Raw genomic sequence first — 17,009 nt, 5'->3', positions numbered from 1 at the left:
GTTCCTTTGTTCCACATCTTCATCAACATTTGGTGTTCTTAGTACTTTTGACTCTGGCTATTCCAGTCAATGTGTTCTGATTATGCATTAATTTGCTTATCTTTGATGGAAATTAGGGTGGAGAACATCTTACATACATACACTAAAGTATTATTCAGTCTTTTTTTTTTTCTTAAAGATTTATTTATTTATTTTATGTATATGAGTACACCGTTGCTCTCTTCAGACACACCAGAAGAGGGCATCAGATCCCATTACAGATGGTTGTGAGCCACCTTGTGGTTGCTGGGGATTGAACTTAGGACCTTTGGAAGAGCAGGCAGTGCTCTTAACCGCTGAGCCATCTCTCCAGCCCCTTATTTGGTCTTAACAAGGAAGAATTGCGATGTATGTTCTGACTTAGACAAAACTTGAATTTAAAAAAGCTGGTTAGAAAACATGACTAGGATGTGGTTTCTTTTCTTACGGCGCTTAGATTATCCAGATTTGTAAAGCCGCAGTGTACAATAGGAATTGCCAGGAGATGAGAAACAGTAGGTAGGAAATATGTGTTTAGTGGTATATAGAGTTTTAGTTTTGCAAGATCAGAGCATCTCTGGTCTGGCACAGAAGGGTTGGGTTGTATGTACTTGTAGTCCCAGCATTCAGGTGATGGGGAGAGGAATAGAGTGAACTCGAGACCAGCTTGAACCACATAAGACAATATGTTCCCACAGTATTCTGGAGGCGAATCATGGGGATCCTTGTACAACAATGTATTTTTGTTTAAAAGTGGCCTACATAGCAGATTTTACATTATATTTTCTATTGCAGTTGAAAATTAATGCAAAGCTTTCATTTGTACAGTCGAACCTTTGGAGGCAGAGGAGAGGTTCTGCGTCGTCACTGGGTGACCTGTGTTTTCCTGGTGTTTTTCAGGCCTGGCGTCCCCTTGACCGTGCAGGCGTTTTCAGAAGAGGAGAGGAAGCAGTGGTTGGAAGCTCTGGGTGGAAAAGAAGCTGTAAGCACACCAGAGGCTGCAGCTCTGGTTCAGATCTATTCAGCTGGCTTGCTTCAGCCCCAGCCCCACGCCATTTTTGTTTCATAGCATTTGAGAACAGTTCCTTGCTGGGGCTGGTGTTTGAGCTCATTTTGGAATCATACTGACATCCCAGTAGTTTATCCTGGGCAGCTGCAGCACAGCCACGCCTGGGGCATCATTCATTTCCAGTTCTGATTTTTTTTTTCTCTTGACTTTGTCACCCTGATTGGCTTTGCTTTGAAAAGGTCAGCAAAACTAGAAACTTTTCCTATTTATACAACAGAGTTCTCTCTCTCTCTCTCTCTCTCTCTCTCTCTCTCTGTCTCTCTCTTTCTCTCTTCTTTTTTTGTGACAAGCATATTGAATGCTTGCAGTGTGCTTTAGTTTCTGGAGATGGGACAGTAAGTGCATGGCAGTAGAAACTGGTGCCCATATTGGGCTGATATTTAACAGTGTATAAAACTGTAATGGCTTCTACTTTGTAGTGCAGAATAACCTTAGAGTGACCTCTTCATTCGTTTGCTTCCAGGAGTAGACTAGAGGTCATGGAACAGGTCCGGAGGCACCTGAATCCTGACTGTTGCCACTTGGTTCCAGCACTGATTTCTTTTCTGTGTGCTGCTGGCTTTTGGGGCTCAGAGTCTGTCAGATCACGTATGGAGTTGGGGACCTAGTGAGGGCAACATTAGGAGAAACATCAGATGCTCTTTCAGTGTGCCGTGTAAAGTGCTATGATTCCAAACAAGCTGCCAGAGTACCTGGACTGGCTAGCCTATGCGGACTTGAGGGGAAACCTGATCTGAAGATGGAGGTGGGTCTGTAGAGTCAGGAGGGAGGTTTCAGAATAGAGCTGTCTTAGAGCGTGCAGCTCCGTGCTGCTTCAGCTGGCCGCTCAGCTGCAAGGGCATTGTTGACAGTCCAGGGAACGTGAGGCTGGCTAGCAGACTGTGGGCCAGCCGTAAGGCAGCTGAAAATGGAAGCCAAGCTACTGTGTTTCGAAGCTTGATGCTGTTTAAGGAATGTATCCCCTGGGAAAAACTATCCAGAATCAGATTTGTATGTTGTCATAGCTGGATTCAGACTCTGTCTCTTTGTTTCTGTTCTTGGTGCTAAGGATGGACTCCATGATCACCAGTGCCCAGCAAGTACTCGCTCCCTGGGCAGACATGTCTCTCATTCAGCAGTGCTCAGTTAGTTCTTAGAAGTTTTGCCCAGGAGTTTTGATAGAGGCCTGGAGAGATGCTTCAGTGGCTACGAGTACATGCTGCTCTTGCAAAGGACCAGAGCACAGAGCCCAGCACCCATGTTTGGCTGCTTATTATAACCACCTGTAACTCCATGTCCAGACGACCGAATACCTCTGGCTTCCACAGACACCCAAACTCACTCACATACATACATACATACATACATACATACATACACACAAATATATAATTAAAAAAAAGAGTTTTGAAGCCAGGAATGGCTGAACATTCCTTTAATCCTGGCACTTGGGAGGTGGAGTCAGGATCTGAGTTCAAGACCAGCCTGGCTTATATAGAGTTCCAGGACAGCCAGGGCAACACACAGAGATATCGCTCCAATAATTAAAGAATTTTGATAGTGATAGTGATGTAGTTCTGCTAATCCTTTAATCCTTTTTAATAACCCTGATGCTCGCCCCAGAGCCTGGAGAAGTGCTTTAGGAAGTGTTGTTTGCATAGCAGAAATACCACCATGGTTGAGTCTTTGTAAGAAAAGTGAGTTTGGCTTAGTCTTGAACTCATGATCTGCTTGACTTTCCCTTAAGGAGCCAGGTCACTAACAGACAACAGAAGAATGGGAGAGACGCTGATCAGCGATACATTTGCATAGGGACTGCGAGACACAGCATAGGATTTCTTCCCTATGCTGTATGTCTTGCAATAGTGAGCCAGTTTGAGAAGCTGAATTACTGTGGTGCTATCACAGATGTATTCACTTAAATGATGGGTAAGGATTATCTACTGCTTACGTAAGTATCAGGGTTAAACAGGAAACAGTGGACTAGACATTGCCAGGAGTTTTGATAGAGGTTGGAATGGAACAGTTTGTCAGCCTGTCTCTGTAAGGTGGAACTTTTCCCGTTTACATAGACTTGCAACAAGTTCCTTAGAGACTGCAGACTCTTTAATCTCATTTTTGCCAGCTTGACATGTCTCTGGAAGAGGAAAGTAGACTGAGAGATGTCCTGTTTGTGTTACTTTTGTATATGAGCCCATGATAGCATGTCATTAGACCAGTCATCTGGCCTGCGACCTCACACAGGTCCCCCATGGGGGATTTTCCCACGCTGACACTAGTTGGATGTCCCCCAGGTCAGTTCAACTCTGACCCTGCTGTCTGAGGTGTTGGTGGCAGATCTTACGAGTTGGGGGTGCAGATCTAGGTGGCTGTCTCTGCTTCAGTGTTGGTAGCACAGTGTGATGTGAATTGGAGATCCTCATGACCCCTTCCTTGGCTGTAGTAGTTGGTTCTCGGCACCCAGGGTAAAGGTACACTTGGTAGTGTCTTATAGAGCATGCTACAACTGGAGCTGGCACAAGGAAGCTGTGCATAGGGTGGGTGTAAAGTGGATGCGTGTGTGTGTGTGCGTGTGCGTGTGCGTGTGCGTGTGCATGTGTGTAGCTCCCATACCCTGTAGAAGTACCACCATCCCAGAATTGGATTGTTCATCCAGGGAAACTCAGCAAATCCTGCTGACGATTATGAATTGTAAGCTTCCTCCCCAGGCGGTCAGTTATGATTCTGATGTCTCAAATCTGTTCATCACATGGAATAGCTGCTTGCACCCTTATGCTCTATAGGTTTTTGTTTTCTTTCTTTTTCTTTCTTTCCTTTTTTTTTTTTTTACTTTTATCTGCATTTATTTTATGCTGAATTTATTCCCGTGCCACGAGCTTTTGTTTCTTCAGTTTCTTCTGGGATATCTTTTTCTTCTGTGCAACCTCCTCTTCTGGCATTTGAACAGTCTGTCCCTTCTCAGTGAGGATCATCTCAGTGTGGCAGGGGGAGCTCATGTATGGATTAATCCGGCCTTGAGCTCTGTAGGTTCGTCGGCACGTCTTAGGTGCCTTGTTCACCTGGATGTGTTTAATGACTAGAGAATCTACATCTAAACCCTTAAGCTCAGCATTACTCTCTGAGTTTTTAAGCATGTGCAGCAAAAACTTTTTGGCCACCGTCCCTGTGTCCAGCCCCACTGTTTCGCCTGGGCGCACCTACCAACTCCACCATTATACCGACAGAAGGGCACACATTGTTTTTTTAAAGTGACATACTTCAGGTACTTGATAGCTTTGCGGATGTGCATGATCTTGATGGCCTGAGCAGTTTCCCTCGTGTTCTTAAAGTGAACACGAAGGTTTGAGCCTCGTGATTTTCAAGATTTCGTGGGATTTTCTGGGTCAAGAGAGTAGTGAACCATCTTCACGGGTCACCTTTCGCCGCTTACAGGAAGAGGACAGTTTTTTTTTTGTTTTCTAAGTTACTTGTTCAGCGTAAGTTTAGAGCTGTCCCAGAGGGCTCCTGAGTAGCAAATGGTTTCTATCTATCTGGAGATTCCAGGTGTGGGGACTCCATGCTGTAAAGTAGGATAAAGACTAAATACGTCTTTTATGTGCTACATTGTCTAATGCTAAATTTATAAAAATGAGAATTTGTGCACTATTACTTGACTGACTCTGAAGTAATCTGCTGAAAGTGTTTTCTTTCTTTTTTTCTTTCACTAGTTGTTCCACACTTTTAATAGAGCCGTCGTCCCGAGACCAGAAGGAGGTAGGTGTTTGTTACCCCGAGCTGTTGCTGGGCCATGCTTATCCTCTTTAAGCCCATGGGGTCGCCCTACTTGTTTGTCTCCCGGGCTTTCCTGTGAATGCTCCTGCAGTCTTGCTGTGTATGTCTACATCATGAATGATGACGGCAAGCTTTTCAATAGGCAGCTTGCAGCTTTCTGAACCTTTGTGAGGGGTGGTCCTTGGTCCTCTGCTTTTAGGCCTTTGTGAGGGGTGGTCCCTTTTAGGCTTCCTCATCCTGTCCTTTGTCATTTTAGATGGAAGTAAGCAGATTCTCTGGACCATAGTGTTTGGTTGATAATAGCAGGATGCTGTCCGTAGGGGTCCTCCACATGCTGTAGGACCTTCAGGTGTTTTCAGTGAGGCTGAGGAGACGAGAGAGTTCCCTAGGCAAGTGTGAGAATTACTTCAGATAGTTTAAAATAGTCATCCTTGGCCACAGTGAGTAATAAAAACCAAGAGTGGCCCCAGCCTGATGGTGAACCTCTGGTTGCTGGGCACATTTCTGTGTGTTAGCACTTGTCATATAAGGTGGTGGCTCTGTGCAGGGTGGGCTTCAGGCAGTCAGGACTGAGAACTCCTTTATAAGCTCCTGGCTTTATTCTCTTGCTTGGGCTGATTCTTTTGACCATTCATGTATTGCTGTTACACCTTTCAACCCTCTGGCCTTGCAGCCAGGGTGTGTGCCAGCTCTCCAGGACATATGCACTTGGCAAACGGTGACAGCAGAGCTGTTCCATACAGCACGTGGATCTGCGGCATCAAGGTTACGCTTAGCAAAGCCACAGGAAACACTCTTATGTACACATAGTTTCAAAACAGTTGCGATCCCTGTGCTCATTCTTGAATCAAAGACTAAGGATCTGCTGCCTGGCCCTGATGTTGACAGATGCCCTGCAGCGGGGCGTGTCCACGCAGGCACCTTCTCAGCTGTAGGTCCCTCTTTCCTGTCTTGACATCGTCCCTATCTTAAGTCTTCCATCCCTCACATTCCTCTCCCTCTTCCCGGTCTTCCTTTTTTTTTTTTTTTTTTTGTCTCTACTCTTTATCATAAAGGTGGTGGAACATGCCTCTCCTGGGGATGGCTTTGCAAAGCAGAAGGAAACAACTTGCGTTTTACATAGTTGTCAATAGTGGATTCTTGAAGCCGCTGTTCAGTTTTCACCATTAAAACTCACTTGAAGCCTAGTGATGCAGATTCTGAACCAAGTTTATATCCAAGGACTATAAATCCCCATGAAGCAAGCTCTAACGCTACAGTCCCTTGGGCCCCGGCGCAGCGGCTGGAGGAGCTGCTTTCTTTCATTAAGTTTTGAAGTAAAAACAAGAGCTACAGATATCCACCAGCCTGGCCGTACGCAAACATTTATATTAGAAAATGCATAAAATTATATTTTTAAATTGGCCTGTTTTAGCACATGAATCATGTGTTTTCAATTCAAATTATGAAAATAGTAATGTCATTTAAAAAGCTTGGTGAAGAGTACAAATTATCAAAATTTTAACTTAAGCTTATTGCCCAGATAACATTTAACAACAACTTTTCTTAAACATTTCATTCCTGTGTTAAGCAGAAGCTCAGACTCACACTGGAAAGCCTTCACGCAGATTTGTGGTTTTCCTTAACTCAGCTACTCTTAGAGTTTTTGGCAAAATTCAGATTATTTTTGGGTAGCTTCCCTTAGAGATTGCTATTATTTTCTTTTACTATTTAGGATAATCCATACTGATCAAGTTAAAATTTTATGTTGCAAATTGAATTATAAATTGGTAATTCATCAATTATGTTTGATTGACTCAACCGTCTTGATGTGCATCACGGAGACTCTTCTATAAACATGTAACTTTTCATCCGTGTCATTTACATGGAGAGTGTGTGGCTTTCAGCAGCTTTAGAACAGTGAAACAAAAGTTACGTTAATTCTTTTCTTCTTTTTGTAAGGGAAAGAAACACAGGGACTACTTGCCCCTTGACATCTTCTGTTTGTTTTAGGTGCACAGTTGGATAAGATGGGGTTCACAATTCTCAGAAAATGCATCAGCGCTGTTGAAACACGAGGTAACGGTCATGCTTTGCTCAGCAGCTTTATTTGTGGAGACCTGTAGGTATGTAACGCCGAGCCCGTTGCAGCGCTCGGTGCATGGCTGTGTGTTCCACCATGAGCTTCACTACCTAGCATGGTCAGTTACTCCTGTATGCTGGTGGGAGTCCCTTTACACTTCCCGTGTAAATGTGGGAAACTTCATGTACTTCTTTTTTGCAGTAACAAATGAGGTCGTTGTTAAAATGGAATCACATTTGCTTGTGGATCTGTTATCACAGAAAACACCTGCGGTATTTGAGCAGGTGTGCTCAAGTGGATATCCAGCCTCACAGTTCAGAAGGTCGGAAAGCCAAGCTCAGGAGGTGGCGGGGTTAGCTTGCTCTTAGCCTGTGCCCTTGGCTTGTAGCTTGAATTTCCTTGCTCTGCCTTTTCTGTGTGTATACATGCCCAATCTATGTGTATACATGCCCCTTCTGTGTGTATACATGTCCCTTCTGTGTGTATACATGCCCCTTCTGTGTGTATACATGTCCCTTCTGTGTGTATACATGCCCCTTCTGTGTGTATACATGCCCCTTCTGTGTGTATACATGCCCCTTCTGTGTGCATACATGTCCCTTCTGTGTGTATACATGCCCCTTCTGTGTGTATACATGCCCCTTCTGTCTCTTTTATGTATTTAGATTTGCTCTGTTTTGTAAGGATTCATGTCATGGTTGGGGCAGCACTGTTTGTGTGTGTGTGTGTGTGTTCACTCGCGCATTCATGCCCACACCTTAGTCTAATACCCTGACCATCTCCTTAAAGACCCATTTTTTTTTTTTTTTTTTTTTAAATGTTACATTCTGCGGTTCTGAGGTTGAGAATTTGCGGGATACAATTCAGCTCACTCTTTGGAAGATTCAGCAGTTGGAAATCTAATTCTTAGCACATTTTGTTCAAGCACCTCATTGCTGGTTTTCTGACTCATATGAGAGCCCATTAAACATGATTCTTTCGGGCTGTGGTTAAGTCAGTGGTTGACCCTGGGATGTGCAAGGCTTCTGTTTGACCTCTAGCATACATACACACGCATACATTTTTACTGAGGTAAAATTTGGAAATAGTGAAGTTCAGTGATCTTTTAAAATATACTATTTGTATAAATTCTTTGAGGATTTTATACCTATGCACCATATATTCACCCACACCCCTAACTCCTAACTCCTCCCAGAGCCACACCCACCTCCTTCCAACTGTTATAAGGAAGCAGGCTGAGAAAGCCATGAGGGGTAATCTAGTAAATCCTCCATGTCCTCTGCATCAGCTCCTGCCTCCAGGTTCCTGCCCTGTTTGGTTTGCTGTCCTGACTTTTGTAATGAATGGTGCTACGGACCCCTAAACCAATAAACCCTTTCCTCCCCAATCTACTTGTGTTCATAGGGTTTGATCACAGCAGCAGTGACAGAAACCACCCAGTTAGTGTGCTGGACCTACCAGGGGCCACACTCTAAAAGCAAACTGACTGACTCCAGAGGCCATAGCTGTCTCTAGCTGCTCAGGTAGAGGTGGGATTAGAAATTTACTGATATTAACTCCCCAGATGTTTTGAGTTTCAGACAGTCTGTGCAGTCGTGCTAACAGTAGACTTTTGATTTCTGCTGTGTTCCCTTCTGACCTTTTGCAGTCACCCGCCATCCCCACCTGGTCTGCAGTTTCCACTGACCTGGTTTTTGTCTCTTGAGTTGCTGTTGTGAAACATTGAATGTTTGCTTGTTGAAGTCGCGATTGCAGTTGGTAGTGTTTTGGAACCTAGCTCTATTTAACACGTGGCTTTGAGGTATTTTGTGCTCTGTGGATCACAAACTACTACTTTGTAATTCCTATCACACCTGGACCAAGATCAGACAAATATCAAAATTTTGCTGTAGCCATCAGCACACCAAGAAAGGGTAATGTTTTATAGTAACATTATTTTAGATAAAAACATTATATATCAGAAGGTAATACAGACACTGACATCTCTCTGGCTGGGTGGGACTGTCTGGCAGGGATTCTGGGTTTGCTGCATCTCAGAATCAGTCAAACCACACACACTTATTTACTCATAAAATTACAGGGTGTATGGGCGTCAGATCCTTCATCCAGCACCAGGGTGAGAAACTTAGGTCTTATCCAAGTTGAAGGATTTCATCAAACACTTGCTGCCAACTTCTGTACGTTTAGCACAGCGAACCTTTAAAAATATTGATGCTACCCCTGGTATACACAGTCTGACTTAATTGCTAATGGTCTGAACTGGGAACTGGCTATTTCTAAAGCTCACCGTATGCTTACAGTGCCCAACAATAAAGCATTGTCCTAGGAAAGCATTGTGTGTGTTGGAGAAACAGGGTGCACACTTACGTTTAGTATTGCTAGTGACCTGCTACTTGGTATCTTTTTTCTTAACTTCTTTTTTACAAAAAAAAAAAAAAAAAAAAAAAAAATCCAATTTAATCTGGATAAAATAGAAATGTCCTGAAGAAAATAGCACACTGTTCTTTTCCTCAGTAACAGATAACCCATCATGGTCTAGTCAGTCTGTTAACTAGGATTTATTGAGTAATCTCAGGGTGTACAGAGCCTTGCCCCAGGCCTTTGGAATAGATAGCAAAGGTTGGTTTCATATACCCTTAAACCAGTAATAGTAGACAGAGCAAAAAGGTTTGTAAGCAATTGAATTATTCCAGGTGCTATAATAAAAATGGAGTAAGTTTGCACAGATTAGGAGAACCTTGGTGCGTGACGGACGATGTGTTGGAAGGGCTATGCGAGGGCTGTGGTTTAGGAATGGGCTTTCTTAGATCTAAGGGATGAGGGTTACATCCTGGCACTCAGAGAGTTATCAGCTAAGATGTAGCTGAGGGAGTTCAAACTTGATGGGCAAGGAAGCACGAAGGGTCAGTAGTGAAAGCAGGCACCTAGTGCATTTCCACGAACAGGGGAGGTGCAGACTCAGTGCTAGAGGGCGCTAAATAGCAAGTAGGCTTACAGAGGCTAGTGTGAAAGGAAGTGGCTCTGACATGTGCAGGTGCTACAGAGGCTGGGCTGCTCCCTTAGCAAGGTGACCACGTTAACAGAGGTGCACATAGTTTAGAGCCACTGAGTGACATCACTGGAGTCCTCTTGGTCACGTAGTGCTTGGATACTCACCAGATTGCTGCAAGGACTTTGGGAAGTAGAGAAGACCGAAGCCACACAGACATTTGGGACACACCTTGCTGCATTTTGTGACTACGGATTCTAAGTGTGTTGAGGACCGTTGTTAGATTCCGCTTCAGGCAGTGAAACCTGAGAGAGGCAGAGCAGCTGCAAAATTAGAGGGGGTTCTAGTTGGCTTTCAGGGCACAGGAACGACCATGGCTTTTGTGTGAAACTTATTCACTGGGTCCCCAGAGCTTTGGGGATTGTAAGAAGTGAATAGGAACTTAAAGGGAAGCCTCCGTTTTATAAAGTGTCTAAAAGTGTCCACATCTCAGTGTGTCGAGCTGAGAGGATTAAACCATCAGATGAGGCCCGGGGGAGTTCCGGAGCATTTGCACAGTTCTCGTTCACACATGTGCCGTGCTTTGTGGTAGCCCCTCCCACCTGCATTCTCTTATGTGACGTCTACTTCCTGTCAATGTCACTTCCTGTAGCTCACTCATCCTGGATGACGAGGAATGCCACTGTTCTGGGCCATTTTAAACAAGCCTTCATTCCTTGCCTCATTGGAGGCGAGCTTCCCTGTGCAGCTGCCGCGTGGCTCTCGGGGTGAAGTACTCTGCGTGTGCTTTTGAGAAAGATGATGGCTTAGCGTTCTCCTTTGTCCTCTGGAGCATCCTGATTCATGGAGCCCTGGAGGGTCCAACCTCAGTAGATAGACAGACAGACAGACAGACAGACAGACAGATATTGTTGATTCTCAGTTTTGAAGGTCCCAGTTCACGGTAGCTTTGGACCTATGGTGAAGCAGCGCAGTCTGGACTGTGTAATGATGTGAAACCACTTATCATATGACTAAAAGGCAAAGAAAACAAAGAGGAAGACCTCCACAGCCATCTTCCACAGTCATCTTCCAGGTCTCACCGGGGCTGGCCCAGGGACCTTCTGCTAAGCCTTGCTTCCCAGACACCAGTCCTCCAATCCATGGGCTTTTGGAAGGCATTCTGCTTCTGGACTCCCAAAGCTCTTGTATGTCTCATAATGTGAAATGCATTCTCAGAGCCCCGAGCTTGTAACTCTCACAGCATTGCTCAGAATTCAAGTCCAGGGTGGTTTTGTTTTTTTTCCCAAGACTTAAAAACTCTACATGGGGCCCCATGACCAGGAAGCCAAAGAGTATCCCCAACTGTTGGTCTGAATTCTACAGGGGAGGAAGAATTGTCTAGGTTCCTGCTGCCATGGGCTATCAGAAGGAAGGGCTTTGGGCCCAGGAGTGTTGGTAAAGGTGTTGATATTTGGAATCATGTGCCGTGCCTGGGATCTGAGTGGAGTGAGACTGGGCAGGTAGGACAGGCCTGTGGTGGAGCAGGCTCTCCAAGGAGTTGCCTTGCCTTTGAGTGACTGGAAGCCGTGAGGTCTAAGCTCTTGTGAGGAACAAAGCAATGCTTTGGAAGGCCTTAGCTTCTATACAGAATGTGACAGGAGTTTGTCTGTATGCTTTCACGCACATGGTGTGTGGTGGAGAAGAGAGAAGCTAGCTTTAGGATACACCCTGTGCTCTCTGCCATTTTCTGTTTTTTTTTTTTTCCTTTTTCTTTCTTTCTTTTTTTTTAACCCTGAGACATTTGTGCTCCTCTGTCGCTCACACCCTGGTTTTGTTAATTATATTCCTGTGTTTATTTTGTTTCTGAGACTCTATTGTTTCCTTGGAATGAAGAAATGCCTCCCTTATCCTTTGTATGCTTCTTGTTTCTGTCAACACACAGCGCATGCGTGCATGCAGTGTGTAGGAAGCATTCAGTAAGCAATTGCTTTGGCTTAGGCATTCATGAGATAGAACCAACATGTCATATTGGCATGTTGACAAATTACAGGTCATAAAATTATTGAAAGGGTTGGCTTTCTATATGTGGTTAGAATTAATATTTCCATGTAACATATATAGGTGTTTAAGTCAGCATCTTTATGAATTATGGGTAATATAGAAGACAGAGAAAGATCATCTTGCATATGGAAGAGAGCAAAGTATTTTAGAGCGTGAAATATGCTTACATAATTTTCTCAAGTAAATAACTCTCCTTCCTAGAGAGGAAACATGCCCAGTACATTTTTTTTTCTCAATGGGTGTGCACAACACCTGATTTTGAGGTATATGTATTATAATGCGAGCAAAGACGGTAATTTTTTTTGCTTAAAAACATCTTAGTTGCTATTTTTTAAACAGTCATTATGCTAGAACTATGTATGTCTCGTTTGTTTATGAAGTTTTTTCCTTAAAATCTTCCATATGTGCATAATTTGAATATTCACTTTACTTTTCTAGAGCATGGCATTAAAACGTTGGTGTAGGCAAGCTGTCAGTTATCAAACTCAGCATTGTAACAAGCTGTGAATTCATGGGGTAGAAAAGACATGACAGACCTTGGTTTGTCACATCTAAGTAAGTTCTCTTGCTTTGAGCAGTGGAGTCTTAGATTTTTGGAGCGTTCTCCTGACGTTGGCTTGGGGGTTGCACTGTTCCCCTACAGTGATCAGCTGCTGTGGGGGCCCAAGATGAGGTTTTCCAGAAGATAATGTATAGTTTCACTATTAATCTTCGGAGGCGTGTTTGGGTGGTAAGGTGCCCAGGTGAACGGGCAGCATTTGGCCATGGTTGCACAGTAATCTCACGTCGCCAAGGGCAAATCCCATGTGACATGAAGAAAATAAAGAACAGCTGTCCCCAGAAAACTCACACAAGTAAACGGGTCTCTCACTCACCATCTCTTTTTTAATGAGCATGGGTGTGAGGTGAGAGTGGGTGGGAGCAGAGGACAGTCTCGCGTGGGAGGAGCTGGAGAGCCTCGAGGTGCTTGCAGAACAGCAAAGGCAAAGCTGAAATTCTGCAGCCAGGCCAGTCAGGCCCGAGGGAGGGAGCTGGAACGAAGAGGTGCCTGCGGAAGCGCACATGCAGCACTGAAATTCTGCAGCCAGTCGAGTCAGGCCGGAATAGTCATCGTCTCATTTAACAATTTGCTCATCTTCAGAAAGCTCACTCCGAGAAGCTGTTAGCTTTAAATAAAGGATTGAATTAGACTAGCAAGGGTAAATGTTTGCAAAAGGATGGACTGACCCATGTCCCTGCTTACCTCAGGTCCCTGTAGCAGAAGGTCAGTGCTGTTAATTCTTCTCTTGTCCAGTGCCTCTTTTTTTTCAGTCAAGAATTCTCCAGCTTTCCTTCCTCCTTTGTTTATCTGTGGTTTTCTTCACATCTCTTAGCCCTTGAATCCATGCAATAGGAGTGAACTTTGTCTAGTAATTACGTGAACGATGTAGTTCTGGGTATATGTGGGCTTGGATGTGGCACAGGGCCAAGAAAATAGCAATGGCGCATTTTCAAGTCATGCTGGCTGTGTGTTCAGACAGAAAACTTGTAAAGTTGGTAGAGTTTTTTTGGTAAATTTTTTTGCTACAGGTTAGTGGTCTTGGTTTTGTCTGTTTACACCAAAATTGGGTAAATTTGTGATGTTTTATCTTAATCGGTGCTGCTGACACTTAGGAAGTACCACCATTGACCCGAGGTTTAGAAGCACTGAAGAGCACATCTCGTTTTCCTCACCGGGCCTTACGTAGGTAGGGAATGACTCCCTTGAGTTCCCATGATGTAGTCATCTGGTGTGTCTTCTCTAACAAGCAGCAGAATTAACTGATTGGGTTTGTACCCTTTCTGTTCCTTATTATGGTGTGGTCTCTTGAGCAGTAGACTGTCTTGAGTACCAAAAGGGACAGATGGTGAAGAAAAGAAGGTGCCGTGAAGAACAGTGTGGCTATTTGATTGTCTCGGACTTCTGGAAAGTTCACAGAAGGAGAAATGAGGGTGATTGCCTGGTTGCCTGGAATTGATCATTACCCGGTGCCATGGCTGCTTTTAAAACAGATGGCCGCTGCAAGGCAGGCTGATGCTTTGCTCTGCGTGGGGAAGGAATGAAGCGAGGCTTCCAAAGAGCAGGAGCCAACTTCTGCCTTGTGCCTGAGGCTCTCTCCTAATTTATGTTTGTTGAAATTTTCCATCACTTAAGCCCGAGTTGGCAACCCTATCCGTCTCAGCTTACTTTAATACTTAGATTTTCCTGGCCACACGTGGGGCTGCTGTGCCTCAGTCATGCTGTAGGAGAGACACTGGAGGATGAAGATGAGACTTAGCCCAGTTCTAAGACAACGATGGACTCTCAGTTGCCTGTACTGTGCTGTGGTGATTACCATGTACTAGCAACGTAAGGAAGGGTTTATTTTGACTCATAGTTGAAGATACAGTATATCATGGTGAGGAAGTCAAGGCAGCAAGGGCTTGAAGCGATTGGTCACATGACCATCACCGTCAGGAAATAGAAAGAAAATGTACTGAGGCCAGCTTCCGCTATTTATGCATTCAGGGACCCAAGCCCATGAAAGTTTGTCTTTCCTCTTGAGTTAATTTGATCATGAGTATCTCTGTAGGCATGCCCAGAGTCTAAGCTAACTCAGAGATTCCCTAACAGATACCATGTGAGGCATGTTCTCTGGGTTATTCTAGGTCTTGTCCAGCTGAAATCAGTAGTAATGGTCAGACATCCTTGAAAGTTTATTCTGCATTCCTGTTATACATGATCCTATGAACTTTCTTGGAGACTGATAGAAGAAAAAAGACTCTTGCAGTAGGGACAACTGTCCATCTACATGGGAGCCTCAGATGCAGGAGGGACAACTGTCTGCTTGTGAGTCTCAGCTGCAGGAGGGACAACTGTCCGCATGTGAGCCTCAGCTGCAGGAGGGACAACTGTCTGCTTGTGAGTCTCAGCTGCAGGAGGGACAACTGTCTGCGTGTGAGCCTCAGCTGCAGGAGGGACAACTGTCTGCATGTGAGCCTCAGATGCAGGAGGGACAACTGTCTGCTTGTGAGTCTCAGCTGCAGGAGGGACAACTGTCTGCGTGTGAGCCTCAGCTGCAGGAGGGACAACTGTCTGCATGTGAGCCTCAGCTGCAGGAGGGACAACTGTCTGCTTGTGAGCCTCAGATGCAGGAGGGACAACTGTCTGCATGTGAGCCTCAGCTGCAGGAGGGACAACTGTCTGCTTGTGAGTCTCAGCTGCAGGAGGGACAACTGTCTGCGTGTGAGCCTCAGCTGCAGGAGGGACAACTGTCTGCATGTGAGCCTCAGTTGCAGGAGGGACAACTGTCTGCGTGTGAGCCTCAGCTGCAGGAGGGACAACTGTCTGCGTGTGAGCCTCAGCTGCAGGAGGGACAACTGTCTGCGTGTGAGCCTCAGATGCAGGAGGGACAACTGTCCGCATGTGAGCCTCAGCTGCAGGAGGGACAACTGTCTGCTTGTGAGCCTCAGTTGCTGTCTTTTGCTTATTTCATTCACACTCAGTTACCAGGAGCACCTCCGTGAGTGACATATGCTAAGAGTCGGCTGTGCTATGGGAGAGAACCTAGACTTAGGAAATGCAAATCTTTTCTAATAGTAAGCAAACCCTTTCTTCCTTATAAACAGAAGGAGACACTATTTCTAAGGCCATAGGTAACCCGCTCTAAGCTATAGAGGCCCAAATTGGAGCAGAAGGCGCTGGGGCAAGGCTTTCCTGGCTGTGGTGGGTGACTTGTGTGAGAAGGTGCTCTCACACAAGAAGGTGCTCTCACACAAGAAGGAACAGTTGAATACGTTGGGACGAATATTAGCTGCCGGGCAGGGTTGTGTGTGGCCTCCGTAGGCAGGCGTGAGCTGTTGACGGGTTTCAACAGCAGCGTGTTGAAAGTAGTCTGGAAGTTGGATTGGTGAAGATTCATAGTAAAAGATGGTCGTCAGAATGGTGGTTAGGATTTCAGACAGGGATTTATATAAGAGGTGATGGCAATTTAAATGAGGATATGTACGGCATAGAGATGCTTCACTGATTATGGAAGTGTGTGGTTGAGTAGTCACACTGCTGCTTGGATGGTCAGAGGAAGTGAAGCCAGCGTGTCACATAGGCCTGCATGTTATGTCCACTGCAACATGTGGAGCAGCCAAGAAATGGGAGCAGCCTAAGCATACAGCTGATGACTGGATAAAAAAAAAATGTAGTTCCTGTGTGCACAGAGAGAGCTGTTTAGCCACAACAATCACGTGGTCTTACCATGTGCCACAACACCAAAGATTGGAAGTAAGCCCGACACGGAAAGGCTGCCACCAGGCTGCATCTCCATGACCTTACCCATAGATGTTCTGAGAAAGTGGCTGTCACAGAAGTTAGGAGTAGAACAGTGGGTACCATAGGCTGGGGGTTGGGGGGCAGGGAGGGGCTGGCCAGTGGGCAAGTTAGCATGATTGATGTAAGAAGTGCTGGTGTGCTGTTGTTGTGTAGCAGGGCATTTGCAGAAAGACGTAGTAAAGTGTGCCTTCCAGAAAGCCAGAAGGGAAGAGTTAAATGTTTTCACCATGAAGCACATTGCAGGAAATAAGCATAGTTATATATAATGATGATGGAAATTCTCATTATATATAAGGAAATAGAATTTTGTGCATATGTACTCATATGCTGGAAATGGTTTCTGTAACAGTTAAAAAAGAAGTTGGTGTTCATTAAATGTAGGGCGGAAAGAAGGGATAGGCAAGAGGAGACACTTGGCAGGAAAACACTCTTGGCCTGGTAGCCACAGGAAGGGAAGGAGTCGAGAGAAGCTGATTAACCGCCAGGTCCCGGTCTGTGGTGTGTTTAGCCTAGGCTGAGATGCAAGCTGTGCAGTGAGCTTGTGAGGAGTTTGCTTTTAGATTTTCTGAACCCAAGGTTCGAGTGACATATATGTAGGAACTCAATTGGAGCTGAGAGGACCGAAGGAAAGGATCACAGAGGTGAGGTGTAAGGGTCAAGGAATCCATGGCCATAGGCATAACGAGGTCATCATAGAATCCGCATGGGTACTTGTGTTGAGGGGTTGATTGGGAGGACAAAAAATGCAGGAACC

General features: G+C 45.0%; 1 protein-coding gene across 2 annotated transcripts in view; it reads left to right on the top strand.

Annotated features, from left to right (window-relative positions):
* The window catches only part of Arhgap10 (Rho GTPase activating protein 10), a 238,734-nt gene that overhangs the window by 122,892 nt on the left and 98,833 nt on the right, over positions 1–17,009 (top strand). For both annotated transcript variants that reach the window (XR_013104773.1, XM_034522388.2), the window contains exons 11-13: positions 919–1,000; positions 4,774–4,819; positions 6,830–6,895. Coding sequence is in view for 1 of the 2 variants with exons in the window: in XM_034522388.2 (XP_034378279.1) it covers positions 919–1,000; positions 4,774–4,819; positions 6,830–6,895 (194 nt within the window). In the remaining variant the exon portion in view is untranslated. The remainder of the gene's footprint in view (positions 1–918; positions 1,001–4,773; positions 4,820–6,829; positions 6,896–17,009) is intronic.

This window comes from Arvicanthis niloticus, chromosome 18 (assembly GCF_011762505.2).
Source record: "Arvicanthis niloticus isolate mArvNil1 chromosome 18, mArvNil1.pat.X, whole genome shotgun sequence".
Classification (NCBI taxonomy): Eukaryota; Metazoa; Chordata; class Mammalia; order Rodentia; family Muridae; genus Arvicanthis; species Arvicanthis niloticus.
Note: the sequence above shows the minus strand (reverse complement) of the source record. Positions and strands in the feature narration are given on the sequence as shown.